General features: G+C 46.4%; 1 protein-coding gene across 1 annotated transcript in view; it reads left to right on the top strand.

Annotated features, from left to right (window-relative positions):
• Positions 1-14,829, top strand: part of LOC147733006 (discoidin, CUB and LCCL domain-containing protein 1-like) — a 250,679-nt gene that overhangs the window by 125,278 nt on the left and 110,572 nt on the right. The window contains exons 7-8 of the mRNA XM_086957563.1: positions 3,778-3,815; positions 4,887-5,087. Of these exons, the coding sequence (XP_086813689.1) occupies positions 3,778-3,815; positions 4,887-5,087 (239 nt within the window). The remainder of the gene's footprint in view (positions 1-3,777; positions 3,816-4,886; positions 5,088-14,829) is intronic.

Genomic DNA, 14,829 nt, shown 5'->3' with positions numbered 1-14,829 from the left:
AATCTTACTTTAGTGTCTCAGTTTATTTTTTCTGCAAGTTGATGGTGCATTTGTTTGAGTTGGTCTTTGATGTAAACATACCAATCTTTAGGTTGAGTTTTTAGCTCCATGTGTTGTTAGTCTAAGGATTGCCTTGGCATCATTTTCTGCACGTCTGGCAGTGTCTCTTATCAATGTTGAGAAGAGTATGCAGGTAGGCGATGCATGTGTGATTGTGACTGAAAGGCTCTCCACTTTTGGACACAAGCCACAAGGAACTCTTACTGTTGCAGTGGAGAAACTCAAACACCTACAAGCTTATATGATGTACATCCAGTGGCGGCTGGCATGTATGGGGAGTGGTGAGGCGGGCAAATGGTTGGTGGGTAAAAAATTAAGTAAAATCCACTTCAATGCGACACGTCCTTCTCCTCACTGCACTTTTTGCTTCAGCAGTCCGATGTTCAACTCGGGCCCTAGCGAAGTGCCTTAACCAATCCTAGCGCTGCTCTCATGCTGCATGAGAGCAGAGCCAGGATTGGAGGGAGCATCTGCTCTCGACACTCCTGAAGGCTCTGGAGACCTGCACCTGCTCTAACCGAGCTGTCTTAAGACAGCTGGCTTAGAGGTTTCAAAGTGTGCATGTCAGGCTGGCCGTCGCAAGTCGGCCGGCCAAAGGGGCATGCGCACTTTGAAATGAAGCGCCTGGCAGACCACCCTGCTGCTGCTCTCAGTAAGCCTTGCCCCGTCCTGACTCTCGGTTCAGGATGGGCGGATGACAATAAGGTATATTAATTCTGTCATTTAGAAAATGGATTAAGGCCATTTTACAAAGTATTTAGTATTTAGTAGATAATGAAACTACATACATTGATTGTTCTAGGCATGGAAGTGTTCAGAAACCTGTTTGTATGCACTGACCGTCTGTGCTGCAGAGGTAAATATAACATAACATGTGTATTTGTAAAGCGCACGTATCACCCAAGGGTCTCAAGGCGCTGAATAACAGATGTATATTGTTACCCAACTTAATGGTACTCATTTTATCAACCTCAGATGGATGAAAGGCTGAGTGGACCTGCCGGGATTAGAACCTGTGACCATGAGGTCGAACACAGGCCCCTACAGTGGATGCATTAGTCCACTGCGCCACCAGACCTGGCTTTATAAGAGGGATGACATGGAGTTATAAGAGCATATTGTAGGCTTACGAAAGTTAAAGAGTACAATAATTTTCAGGCCTCTGAGCTTGTGTTTAAGGGTTTTGATAAAAGGCTGATGTAAGGAGTCAGTGAAAGGAAAAAACCCCAATCTGAATGTTGACAAGAAGTCCGATCAGGCAGCAGTGTATGTCATTTCTTGGAGAGGAGAGGGACTTCGCTGAGGAAAGCAATTCCAGGTATGATATTTCTGTACTTTGATATTCCCATCCCCAACTTTTCTAATTTTCTCCTCCCTGGCTTTTTATAACTTAGACACGTGTGTTGCTATTAGATATCGAAGGAGAGGGTTCTTGGAGAGGATGGGATTCGGTGTGTGGCGGTAATGGGATCCCTTGACAGATTCCTAAGGGGTTTCTGTCCTGTCTCAGGAGAGAAGATGGGATCTTGTATTGAGCTCATCACATCTCTTCCTGCTTCACATTGACTCCAGGCTCTCTCATCCACTCCTCCTATTCGCTCTTCCTGCCTGTCACTCAAGTTGATTATCGGCAAGCCCCTATGTGGAGTGTTTCCGCCAATCATCATTCTTTTTGGAAGGGCTGATCACTCCGTCACACTGAAGTTTTTGCTGAGAAGGAGCAGATCTTTCCTGCCGAGTCAGCTTGCAGGGAGGCCCTGTTCACCACGAACAGCAGTAGAGGTGTGGTGTGTGTTGTTGCATTAGTGCCCATGTCACACCATACTATACCGTGATTTCAATGAAGATTTCTACGATGCAGACCTAGGATTACAAGAGACGTCTCCTTTCTCCTGGTATCTTGCATCAGTCATTGCCTCTGTTCCAATTTATGTGAGTGTGCATGTTTACACTTAGCACAAGATACAAATAGTGAGGTATTTACCGCCTGTGTGCCTACTTACACTACGTCCATGCTACAATTAGCAGGATGTTTACTACCTGTGTGTCTGTGCAACCTAAGTCCATTCTACAAATAGCGGCTTGTTCCCGCCTGTCTGTCCGCCTATCCTAAATCCATGCTACAAATAGCTTGGCGTTTATCATCTGTGTGTCTGCCTACCCAAAGTCTATTTTACAAATGCCAGGGTGTCTATCACCAGTGTGTCTTCCTATCCTAAGTCCATTCTACAAATAGCTGAGTGTGTGTCTGCCTCCCCTAAGTCCATGCTAAACTAGCAGGGTGTCTACCACCTGTGTGTCTGCCTACCCTAAGTCCATGCTAAAAATAGCGGGTGCTAATGGTCTGTGTGTCTGCCTCCCCCAAGCCCATGCTACACATAGGGGGGGGGGGGGGGTCCATCACCTGTATGCTTGCCTTCCACAGTCCATTCTAAAAATACCAGAGTGTTTACTACCTATGTGTCTGTCTATTCTAAGTCCAGGCTCCAAATAGCGGGGTCCATCACCTTTGTGTCTGCCTCCCCAAGACCATCCTGCAAATATCTGGATGATTATAGTCTGTGTGTCTGGTTCCCCAAAGCCCATGCAACAGATAGGGGGTCCATCACCTTTGTGTCTGCCTCCCCAAGACCATTCTGCAAATATCTGGATGATTATAGTCTGTGTGTCTGACTGTCCTAAGTCCATGCTGCACATAGCGTGTGTGTCTGCTTACATTAAGCATGTGCTACAAACAGTTAGATGCTTACCGCTTTTGGTGTCTTCCTATACTAAGCACATGATTCAGATTGTAATGTGTTTACAGTCTTTCTGCATCTCTGGAAACACTCCGTACCAAAGTGATGAGTGTACAGTCCGCGAGTGTCTGCGTATACTAAGCGTATGTATGTTACAACTGGGGCTTTATTGACTATGTATGCATATTACGCGCAATATTCACGGACTGTGTTGTTCGCAGGCTGTGGTCACTTACACAAAGGCCTTGATTCAATAGTGATGGGTTTTGTTGCACCAAGTACATGCAACTGTAAGATGGTTGCTGTCTTCCTATATGTCTGCTTGCACTAACTGAATGAACAAATGTTTAGCTCGTGATGCAAGCGAGCCTGCAGCTTCAGTCATGTGCATGAACAGCGGGGATTGTGTATGTCAGACACGCTGGGGGTGTCTTTTTCTGCATTGCCTCAGTCCCATTTGGATGGGGTTAACGAGTGGGAACAGACTGCTCGAACCAGGAGGAGGGAGTATCTAGCAGAGGGGTATGTCTGGACTGTTTGGGCCCTCCAGGGGCTCTCTGCCTCTTTTATGCTTTGTTTTGCCCCACGCAAAGTCTGTGTTCCTGCCCACCGCTGTTAAATGTTCTGTGTCTCATAAGTACACCCGATGCCCTTATCGATGTGACAGGGCAGCGAGCTGCCCTTTGCAATAGACTGAAGACTGCTTATTCATCATACTGGATTCATCTTTTATCTGAGCTTTTATTTTCTCGTTCTTTAACTCTGGCATTGGGTTGGTGGGTAGTCTGCGGGTAAGATTAGCATGATAATGTTTTTTTCTTGGTTGTCTGCTGGGCTCAGCGTGTGTTTAGGGTGGTGCTGGATTGGGCATAGGTGCCATGCACAGTGTGTCGCTGAGATCCACTTCTGGAGTGCCCGCTGCGGACTGCCTTCACCCTGATCAAGCTTAGTCCAACCAGCATCTTTTCTCTCTTTCAAGGGGGTCTCTGTCTGAGAAACGGCTCCTGTTCAGCAAAGGTGAGTCTGATGGCCTTCGATGATCCCATCACCTTCTCTTTTTTTTAATGTTTTTTTTTTATTTTATTCTGTTTTTCATAGCAAAAGCCAAGCACAAAAAGACCAATTAAAAAAGACTTATCAGGCAAAGTAAAAAAGAAAAAGGGACAATTAATTAAAAAGAAAAAATCCAGGTCAATATGTACATGTTTTGGTAAAATATGCCAGCCAAAAATATAAAATACATAAATCATAACTGAATGGAGGAGAGCAACGTGGAACCCTAAAGCTCTACAGACTAAGCAGACCAGCCCTGAGGAGCAGTACCCAGTCATCCACCCCGAACTGGATCCCAGAGACGGACTAACCATTTCATCAAAGGGTCATTCTCTATAAGCACCATTTCCATTCGGTTAATGTTAAAAAAATTTCCCACCCCCAAATCCAGGGATTGGGGACCCTTCTCTGCTTTTCAGTAACCAATTATTAATAATTTTGCGCCTAGACACCTCAGGGTAGTAGTGCGCATTAAAAATTCCATAAATAAATTAAAAATTCCATTAAAAAATTACTAATATATTTCCTTGGGCATTTAGCACAGTCCACATCACCAGTGCCCAATTCCCTGCAAATTTGACCCCCATGATATCTTCACATATATGTTGTGTAGAATTTACACAATGCAGCCATGAAGCTGCCTCAAAGCGCTAGAAGAGGAAAAGAGGTATCAGGGAGAGGGAATGTGGCAAGAGCCTGATGAAATATTAAGAGAAAACCTAAACGCTTATATCATAATAGCTGGCAGAGCATTTGAGGAGCTAAATCGGTTGCCAAGTTTAAGTTGGGTTATGTCACAATAAGTTATGCTATCCGCATTTGTATACATACTATTCAAAAGAACAGTTCAGCATGGGTGAGAACGAGGTTTTGTGACCACTCTTTGCCTTGCCTGGCATAAGATTGATTCTGGCCTGCTCCTAATGCCCTGTCAGAGCCGGTTGTCCACTTCTCCTCCAGCAGATCAACCTTTATTGAGCCCAAGCATGTTTCCAGTGTTGCTACTGTAACAGTGAATCCTTTTCCTCCAAACAGATTGTGACGAGGTGCTGGATGTAGCGGTGTTCCGTGCCTCCTCTTCCTGGCGGGACTTGGACGCTGGTGGCCGGCCAATGGTGTGGACGGCAGAGCGGGCAAGCTTTGATGCTCTTGGAGCCCCCCACTCCTGGGCGGCCGATGGTGGCCACAGTGAGGAGTGGCTGGAAATTGACCTGGGAGGGCGGAGGAACATCACAGGTAAGTTAGTGTTGAACTTTCCATCTCATTCCATTGTTGTAAATGTAGTGGTCCCTCTCTTGTAACTTAACCATCACCTCCTCCCCTTCATGAATTCGTAGTATGCGCCACACCCTCAATACATACTCATTATATACCCCTTAAGAGTGAAGCATTTTTGATTCCCAAATTCACTACAAGCACAAAAGCAAGGCCATCCGGCCTTCCCATGGCAAATGGCTAGAAGTATAGTCCGGGTCACTGGAAATATGCCATTTTGCGGCAGTGGCATTTTCTGCATAATTATGGATTTGCTACATAATCCACCATCTGCTGCATATTCTCCAGATTTTAACCCAAAAAATTGCTCCTAGATCAAATAAATCAAAAGTTACTAAAATATGGCTACATTTGTTGCCGCAACGTGAAAGACCCTTTGCAAAAGTTAATTGGTCACCTTTCTGTTGCTTATTCTTATATTTGGGTGTTAAACTGGTACTAATGAGGTGAAAACTTTGCCCAGTGTTGTGTAGAAATGACAAAAAAGTAATTAAATCATAAAATGTTCTGCATTATGCCACATAATCTGCCTTTTCTTTGCGCATAATTTGGTCAACCCTGCCATATACTTTGATCCTACACTGCTGCATAGTTGCAGTAGCCTTGACTATAGTCAACAACGCGCATAGGCGTAAGTAGAATGTGACAGAGACCACGTATCGCCCTCACCATGAAGGATGTTACCGTCATAGATTCCTGATTCTCCATCTATTTCAGGTGTTATCCCAAAACACAGACTGGGAGATAGCGTGGAATATATTTTAAAACAGCCCCAAAATTCACTAAACAAATAAGTTTGATTCTCTGTCTGTCAACAATTTGGCAGGTTTCTTGATTAGGATAATTAAAAAATTGGGACAAAGCAAATATTTTACATCACACTGATCTCAATGTTTTTGCTGAAAATCCTCATGTTTTGCATGCTGTCCTGAAACGAAATGCATGAAATATTACAATATTTCAGGGTCTGGCATGACCCCAGGAGCAATATTTTCCTGAAGCAGCAAATCAAGTATCTGCCTATGAGACAACGGTGAGCTTGGTGCTCAGGACTGTCCTTTAGCTCATCCAGCTGTACAAATTATCTCTTCTGGGTCTCGTGGCTTAGTAGACTAATGCGTCCACTGTAGGGGCCTGTGTTCGACCTTATGGGCATAGGTTCAAATCTTGGTGGGTCCACTCAGCCGTTCATCCTTCTGAAGTTGATAAAATTAGTAACATTGAGTTAGATAACAATAAACATCTGTTATTCAGCACCAAGATACCCTTCTGCGTGAATATGTGCTTTACAAATACTTATGTTATGTTCGTATGCACCCCACCGGGGTGTGTTTCCTGTGGCTTATCATGTTTCTGTTTCACTGGCCACAGATTTCTGCTGCTCATTTGTTTCTTGTTCATAGACTCAAGCTCTATTGTCGGCACGACTCGTATTTTCCTGTTTTTACATCAGTTCATCCTGACCCAGAATCTCACTTCTTCTCCGGTTTCAAATGTTTATGTCCTGCTCTTGTGTCTGTTCCTCTTGTTACATATTTCAACTTCTCCATTTGTTCCACTTATTACATATTTATGCTCCACTGTCTGTTTCGCGTTACAGAATATCACTACTGTCTGTCAAACATGTTAGTTACTCGTTTCTACAATTGTTTTGTGTGTCTTCTTTCACTCCTCTAAATCACATGTCACCGATGAGTGCTTCTCTGATTCACATGCCAGCGTGTCTACTTTACTGAAGCACATTACAATGGTGTGCTGCTTTGATGCACGTCGTACATGCGTGTTCTTCTGACGTACGGAGACAGATGTGTTCTACTTTGGGTCACTTGCCAGATGTGTGACTGTTTTAATTCATGTGTTACAAGTGTGTTTGGCTTTTATTCAGTTTTGTTCTTACGATGTATGTGTGTCACAGATGTGTGCCTGACTAATTCGTGTACACCCTCCTCTGATTCCCATATGCTGTGTAATTTCTACAGCAGTGCTTGGAACCGCCGTCACTGCGCTTCCTGTCCGTGCTTCTCGCAGTTTGGTGTGGGGCTCTGTCATGTTGATGGATCCCTGCACCAAACTGTGAAAGCATTGACAGAAACCAAACTGTTTTTTATTTTCTAAAAGAAAATCCTGAAGCGGGATTTTCTTTCTGAAAAGAAAAAAGAGAATGCCCCCCTCGCAATGGGAGTAATCTCCCATGCCGAGGAGGGCATCCTTTGTTTTTACAGTCCTTTGCCGCCAGAGTTTTCCTGGTAGTGACAGACAATAAACAAGCATTTACAATGCAACGGTTTCGCCTTTGGAAAAGTTAGAGCTATTGGCATTGTAAATGACAAAATTTGTATTAATGTGTTGGTTTTGAAAACAGATAAATAAATGGCCTTGTCATTTACATTGCCATTAGCTTAATCTCTCGCAAATGTGAGACCTATTGTACCCTACGGACGAGCTCAGCAGACAGCAATTACTACCACACCCACACACCCAGAGCCACACACACACACACACCCAGAGCCACACACACACACACCCAGAGCCACACACACACACCCAGAGCCAGCCACACACACACACCCAGAGCCAGCCACACACCCACACCCACACCCACACACCCACACACCCAGAGACACACACACCCAGAGACACACACACACACCCAGAGCCAAACACACACACACACACACACACACACCCAGAGCCACACACACACACACCCAGAGCCACACACACACACACCCAGAGCCACACACACACCCAGAGGCACACGCACACACCCAGAGCCACACACACACACACACACACACAAACACACACACACACACCCAGAGCCACACACACACACACACCCAGAGCCACACACACACACACCCAGAGCCACACACACACACACACACACCCAGAGCCACACACACCCACCCAGAGCCACACCCACCCACCCAGAGCCTCACACACCCACCAGAGCCACACACACACACACCCAGAGCCACACAAACACTCAGGAGAGCAAGCACAGCGAGGGGGCAGGGAAGCAAGCACAGCGAGGGGGCAGGGAAGCAAGCACAGCCAGGGGGCAGGATAGCAAGCACAGCCAGGGGGCAGGGGAGCAAGCACAGAGAGGGGGCAGGGAAGCAAGCACAGCGAGGGGGCAGGGAAGCAAGCACTGCGAGGAGGCAGGGAAGCAAGCACAGTGAAGGGGCAGGGAAGCAAGCACAGCCTGGTGGCAGGGAAGCAAGCACAGCCAGGTGGCAGGGAAGAAAGCACAGCCAGGGGAATGGGAACCAGGGGGCGGGGGAGCAAGCACACATCATTGTCGACGTCAGGCACTTTGTGCTGCTTGTTTAGGAAGCCATCACTTGATTTAACATAAGCTGTGTTAACTGATTTAACAAAACGTGCATGTGATTTGCAGCAGGCTGACGTGAAAGAGGCGCTATCGAGGTGTTACTATCTACATGTAATTGGGTTTATTAATACGGAAGGGATTTTACCACCTATGTATAATCCAACTAACAGGCTTATACCTTTTAATTGGGTATTGCTTGCAAGAGAGACCCCACGTTGTGTGGCATTTTTCATCGGGCTCATTGCATTTGGCTTCAAAATGGGGCACAGATGGATTTAATACAGCAGTCTCGCGAGAAGGGAGGCCTTTAATCTCTTTAGCTCAATCTCGAATCAGCCAGACCCCACGTGCAACTAGCTGTTCGAGTGACATACTTATAAAGGGTGCAGGATAGCTCTAGTTGAGTTGCAAAAAGAAGAAGAATTTAAAATGTATTTCATCTGGGGGTTCTGTTTTTTTCAGAGGCCGTACCAAATGAAATTCCCAGCTTCGAGGAACAAGCTGTATAAAAAAATTGCAAATAAAATTATAACAATAATAATAATGATAATCTGACTGTTTGTAACATCAACTGGTGACCCGTATACAGTGCTGATGCGCTCTTGGGCCAAGTTCGCCGTATATAAAACTGCAAAAAAAAAAAAACACTGGGGCCTATAGTTGGTTTGACCTCCGCCCTCCCTCTCTTCAGTAACAACTGGAAGTCCTCTGCGTCCTTTCGGAGGATGTAAACTCGTCAGAGAATTAATTATTGAATAGCAGGCCGCTTTGCACCTTTCTTCCCGTTTCCTCTTCTTTTGCATTGTCTCACACCTTTTTAAGGACCCCCTATATGTCTGTATAACGCCTGTGATCTCCCCCCCCCCCACCACACGACACTGTGGGTCTTTTTACACGCCAGCTCTCTCTCTCACACACACACACCGGTACTTTCACCTACCTTCCGCTCTTCCCCTCATTTGGCAACCCCCGGCCGCGCTCCTTCCTGCCTTGAATACCGCACGCCCTCATTATTCAGGGTTCTGTCATTAGCACCCGTCCCCGCTGCCGGAATTTTGAATGAAAAACCTTGTTGTCCTTTACAAATAAACCAGGCTCCCTCAGTCGGTCAAATTCAAATAGAAGTGACTGCCAGACAAAGCAGCCCCATGACGGACAGTGCTCTCAGCAAGGGATCAATTCACACAGGAAGTTTCCCGCCGCACAATGCAGATAGCAGCGTTGTGCTCACTTCCAATGGGGAGCGCAGGGAGTGTTTGCTGGCACTTTAAAAAAAATGCATGAATATGTGTATCTGGGTGTATCTCTCCTCAGCCATCTTTAAGCCGCCCCACACCTCCACGTTCGCATGTCTCTTGCATTGGCACCGAAAAGGGCAGGCCAGCGTTTGTTTGGTTTTGAATGCTAAACTGTGCAGAGAGGGGGGCTCGCATCCTTGGGACAGCGCAGCCCCCAGCTGGGCAGTGCTATTGTCCGGGGCCCCTTTTTCACAAAAAGGGGAAAAGTTAATTGAAAGCCTGATTGTCCGCGCCCGGCCCCCGCCACTTTCAGATCCTGGAAGGCCCCAGTCACACGTTGTCAATAATGGCTGTCAGGGGTGACCAGTGAAGGGGGCCCGTTCAGCAAATCGTTGGAGCCCATTGAGCGGATAGGCCTCAGTGGCTTCTCTCAGGCTCCCTGCCTGCCACCAGCCACCCTTCCAAAACAAGTCACAGGCACAACTAAAAACAAGCACGAATAACAAGGGGGGGGGGGCAGGACAGCAGCAAGCACTCACCAGGGGACGGCTTCTTCCGGCGGCGGTCGGTGCAAATGGTAAAAACCGCCGCAATGATGTTCACAAAGGGGCGGAGAGCGAAAAAATCGCCGGAACGCCCACGAATCTGCTCTGGCAATGACTGACGCATCTCTGTTCCAATGGCTAGCCTCCATTTATGGAGCTAGCCAATGGAACAGAGAGGCGGGTTAAAGCCCCATACTGATTCTCAAAAGATTTCGCCTGCGCGAACACTGCTGCGCAGTGGACGCCAGGCGAAACCTAAAAATGGTTATATGTCTGCCCACACAAATTAGGCAGACGGACATACAGTCAGTTCACCAACGGCACTTACTCCATCAGGCCATTGGAGACGTTTGGCTATAGCAGTGATGTAGTAGTCACCCCTGTAGCCGAACCTATGGTCCGCCCGCATTTACATCGGGCGGGGGTGGACCATTTTGTTCTCAGGGAGGGAACTCCATCATCACTGCGACGGAGTTCCCTATCCACAACATATAAATCTGGCCCATTGTGAGTAGTCTGTAGACATCGTCAAATATATTATAACATTTTTGTAATGTATTCGGTTTGACAAGTATGTTTAAAATGCACAATTTGTCACTCTACTTTCTAGGTTTGGCTTTAAAGATAGCTCCCCCCCAATTGTTTGAAGTGGTAACTCCGCCTTCATTGGTTGACATGTTAGCCCACACCCCCAGCCTTCCAAAGTGTAGGTCTAGTTGCTCATTTGCTCAGGTGGACAATTGCCCTGGGTGGCTAAGTTCAGCTGACCGGGCGTCAGCACTGCATTCTCGAGTGACGTCACAGTTCCTTCCTAGAACCACCACTGAGAGCTACACTAAAGAGCTTCTCTGATTCAAGCTTTGTTACCACTTCTCTGAGTCAGGTGTCACAACAGTCTGCTGCTCCCCTCGTTATGTGTTGCAGGTGAGTCCGCCTCTGATTCAAGTGCCTCAGATGTGTAGTCCTTCGATGTGTACTCCACTGATTGATGTCACAGAAGTGTGCTCCTCTAACATATCACAGACAAGCGCTGCTGTGATTCCTGTGTCACACATGTGTGCTACTCTAATGTTACAGGTGTGTGCTCCTCTGATCTAGTTGTCACGTGTAGTTCTCTGATACACATGTCCTAATGTATTGCAATGTAATGTAAAGGGCATTTCTATAGTGCTCTGTTACTCCAAGAAGTGTCCTGGCGCTCTGCGCCTCCGATGATAACTGACTGAAAAAGATAACCACTAACCCTGCTTAAAAGCCATGTTTTCCGTTTCTTCCGAAACTGGGAGGTAGATGAAATTCTCTGTAATTCCAAAGGTAGTTTGTTCCATGTTGAAGGTCCTAAGAAAGAAAAGGGCCTAACCCCCGCTCTGGACCGCCGAATCCTAGGGATTTTGGCCGGAAAGAGGTTGTCTGCTTTTATGGTCCATCCAGGCTTCTGCGTTCAAATCCTTGCTCTGCGGTACCCAGCCCCAGACTGATTGAGAGCCCTGTGTATCAGGAGTAAGGTCTGGAAAAGGATCCTCTTCCTGATGGGAAGCCATTGCAACTTCCTAAGCTAAGGGGATACATGAGTTCTCAATGGGAGGATGAGAAAAGTGTGAGACACTGCATTTTGGACCACCTGCAGCTTACAAATCAAGTAATCAGGCAGGCTCAAATACAGTGCAATCAAGAAAATATAAATCTGAACATCCGGTTTACCAAATTTGTTGCCAGAGCTGCAAAAACGTTGGGGAAAGAAAAGGCAGCATTTCTTCTTAAGCGCCCACCGGCCCCCCTTAGCAAGGCCTACATGGACACCGTGTTCAGCATCCCAAAACAAGCTGTCATATTGACTTGTCTCCCTTTTTTAAACTTTCTTAAAACCACTCTGTGACTGCCATGTTACTTAATGAGCTTGAGCTGTTAAAGACAAACGTTCATTCGGACAGTTTTTAAATTTTATTCAGTTCTACTGCTAGACTATTGCACTGCTGTTGTACTAAAGAAAGTTCCTTTTCCGCTCCTTTTTAAATTAATACATGCATACGTGAGTCATACGGTTTTAACATTTTGTTATGATTTTAAGTAATCAAACAATAAAATTTGAACGAACTTGAACCAGTGCATTGCCGTAGTTCACGCCTAGATGGTATAACGGCCTGTACTACCAGTTTCTGAGCAGAAAAAGAAAAATGCTGGATCTTCCTAAGCACACGTAACCGACCAAAACATGTCCCTACCACTGCATTAACCGGAGACAGAAAAGTGAGCTCACCTTCAAACATAATGCCTAGATTTTTGACAGGGTTAGCGTGGTGTAGCTGAGGAGGAGCATCAACTGGCCAAAAGGACTGCCAGGCTCGTCTGCTCTTATACCAAAAAAGAGTAGCTCCATTTTTCGAGCATTACATTTAAGCTGGTGGTGAGTCAGCCATTGGAAAACAGCTGTCTGACAGGTTCTGATTTTTTCGCCAGGGAACACTTCATCCCTACCCCAGGAAAAAAGTAACTGGGTGTCACCGGCATAAGAGATTATTTTTGTTCCCAGGGCCTCTGCCAAGATCGCAAGAGGATTGAGATGTATATTGAATAAAGTGGGGCTCAAGGCCGACCCCTGTGGCACTCTCACTTGCTGATCACAAGACCCAGATGAACAAGCATTTACAATGCAATGGTTTTGCCTTTGTTAAAGTTAGAGCTATTGGCATTGCTCTTGACATTATTTTTATTTATGTTTTTTTAAACATAAATAAATGTCATTGTCATTTACAATGCCAATAGCTTATTCTCTCGCAAATGACACACACAAACACCCACAGAGAGCCCACCCACACACAGAGCCCCCCCCACACACACACCCACACAGAGCCCCCCACACACACAGCCACACAGAGCCCCCCCCCACACACCCACCCAGAGCCACACACACACCCAGAGCCACACACACACCCAGATCCACACACACACACCCACACACCCAGAGCCACACACACACCCACACACCCAGAGCCACACACACCCACACACCCAGAGCCACACACCCAGAGCCACACACACCCAGAGCCACACACACCCAGAGCCACACACACCCACACACCCAGAACAACCAAGGTCAGCCTCTTGTGCTAAAGAAATGGCTAGGAAGGACACAATTTCAGATTCTCGCGTTTGTAACTCATTTACAGAGGTCCCAGCACTTCTAGACATCTGCGTGCTTCGTGCCATAACTTTAAGTGGACTTCTGGTTTGAGGTGTAGGGCAACACCCGTAGTCAGACAGTTTTTACCAGTTTTATTAGACAGACCTTCCTAGCAGGCTGAAAGCCCCATTACAGATCTGTGATGGTCATGTTAGCGCTACACCTTGAACCATGAACCGAAGAACACAGATGCATGGCCTGAGGGTGGGAATACAGAGGACGCTGCCTACGACCTTCCAGATAAGGGGCTCTTGCAGAAAAAACATTGATTGGAAGGTCTGTAGGATGGAACTGTACAAATATAGCACATACTTCCCGGAGAAACAAAGGCCTGTACCATACAGTAAACTCGAGATTCCCTGATTAGACATTACTTCTAAGCTGGTGGTTAAGTAGTGTCAGACTCGTATGTATCAGGCATGGGAAAAGACATGCAGCGGGCTTCCTTGAAAGCAACACAATGTGATGTCCTGCACAGTAGTGCAATCCTTTGACACTGAAAGTTATTGTTTGAACCCACCTTTCATATTAAATACGACAGACTATGCCCATTCAGTTTTTGACCTCGCAGCAGTGACCGTTCTCTCGTACTTGCACTTTCACAATAAATGTACAGTAGCCTTTTTGAACATTGCTAATAATGGGCACTGCAGCACGGAAATAAAGAGACCAGTGCGAAATGGTAGTATGCCCTTACTGAAAGTAATGATTATGTGCATTAAAACCACCGCTATTAGACCTAAACGCACTGGTGCTATAATTATTTCAACCCAAAATAGAATTGGCAACACTTCTCTTAGCTTCCTCCACTAACTACCAGGGTACATCATACTTACTCAGAAACATAAAGCATGGATTGGAGATGTCATGATCATACACTCCTTGGCCTCTCACACTGAGACATCTAACAAGTAATACGAACGGCAACAAAATTATAGCAGTGTACAGTAAAAGGTTGCCCAACAGCGCTGAAAGCACCACCTGCAGGCACGTGCTTGCGACCCTGACACCACCTGAAGCCACGCGGGGGCGCTTGCGCCCTGACACCACGGCGCAGGCGCCCCTCTCCCAGCTGCAGGGCCACGCTGCGCCGGACGGGCGCGTGGGCCGCACTGACCCAACACCAGCTCTGCTCGTGCTGTTCTTTACGTGTTTGGCTGGACAGCCGAGACTTTTAATAATAAATCATTCTAACGAAATAATTATTGTGCAAGCTGTGTTCTAGTTTTCTGTCCATTGTTAAAACCGTATTGAGTGTGCGCCGTTCTCTCCCAGCGAGGACGGAACACGATTTGAACAGATTTTTTTTTTACCTGCCCCTCCCTCCCATACGGACATGGAGTAAGGACCTTCCTTCAGAGGGTTCGTGCACATGCCGCAGTACTGTACGCTTCTAGTGCAG

This window comes from Lissotriton vulgaris, chromosome 2_1 (genome assembly GCF_964263255.1).
Source record: "Lissotriton vulgaris chromosome 2_1, aLisVul1.2, whole genome shotgun sequence".
Lineage (NCBI taxonomy): Eukaryota > Metazoa > Chordata > Amphibia > Caudata > Salamandridae > Lissotriton > Lissotriton vulgaris.
Note: the sequence above shows the minus strand (reverse complement) of the source record. Positions and strands in the feature narration are given on the sequence as shown.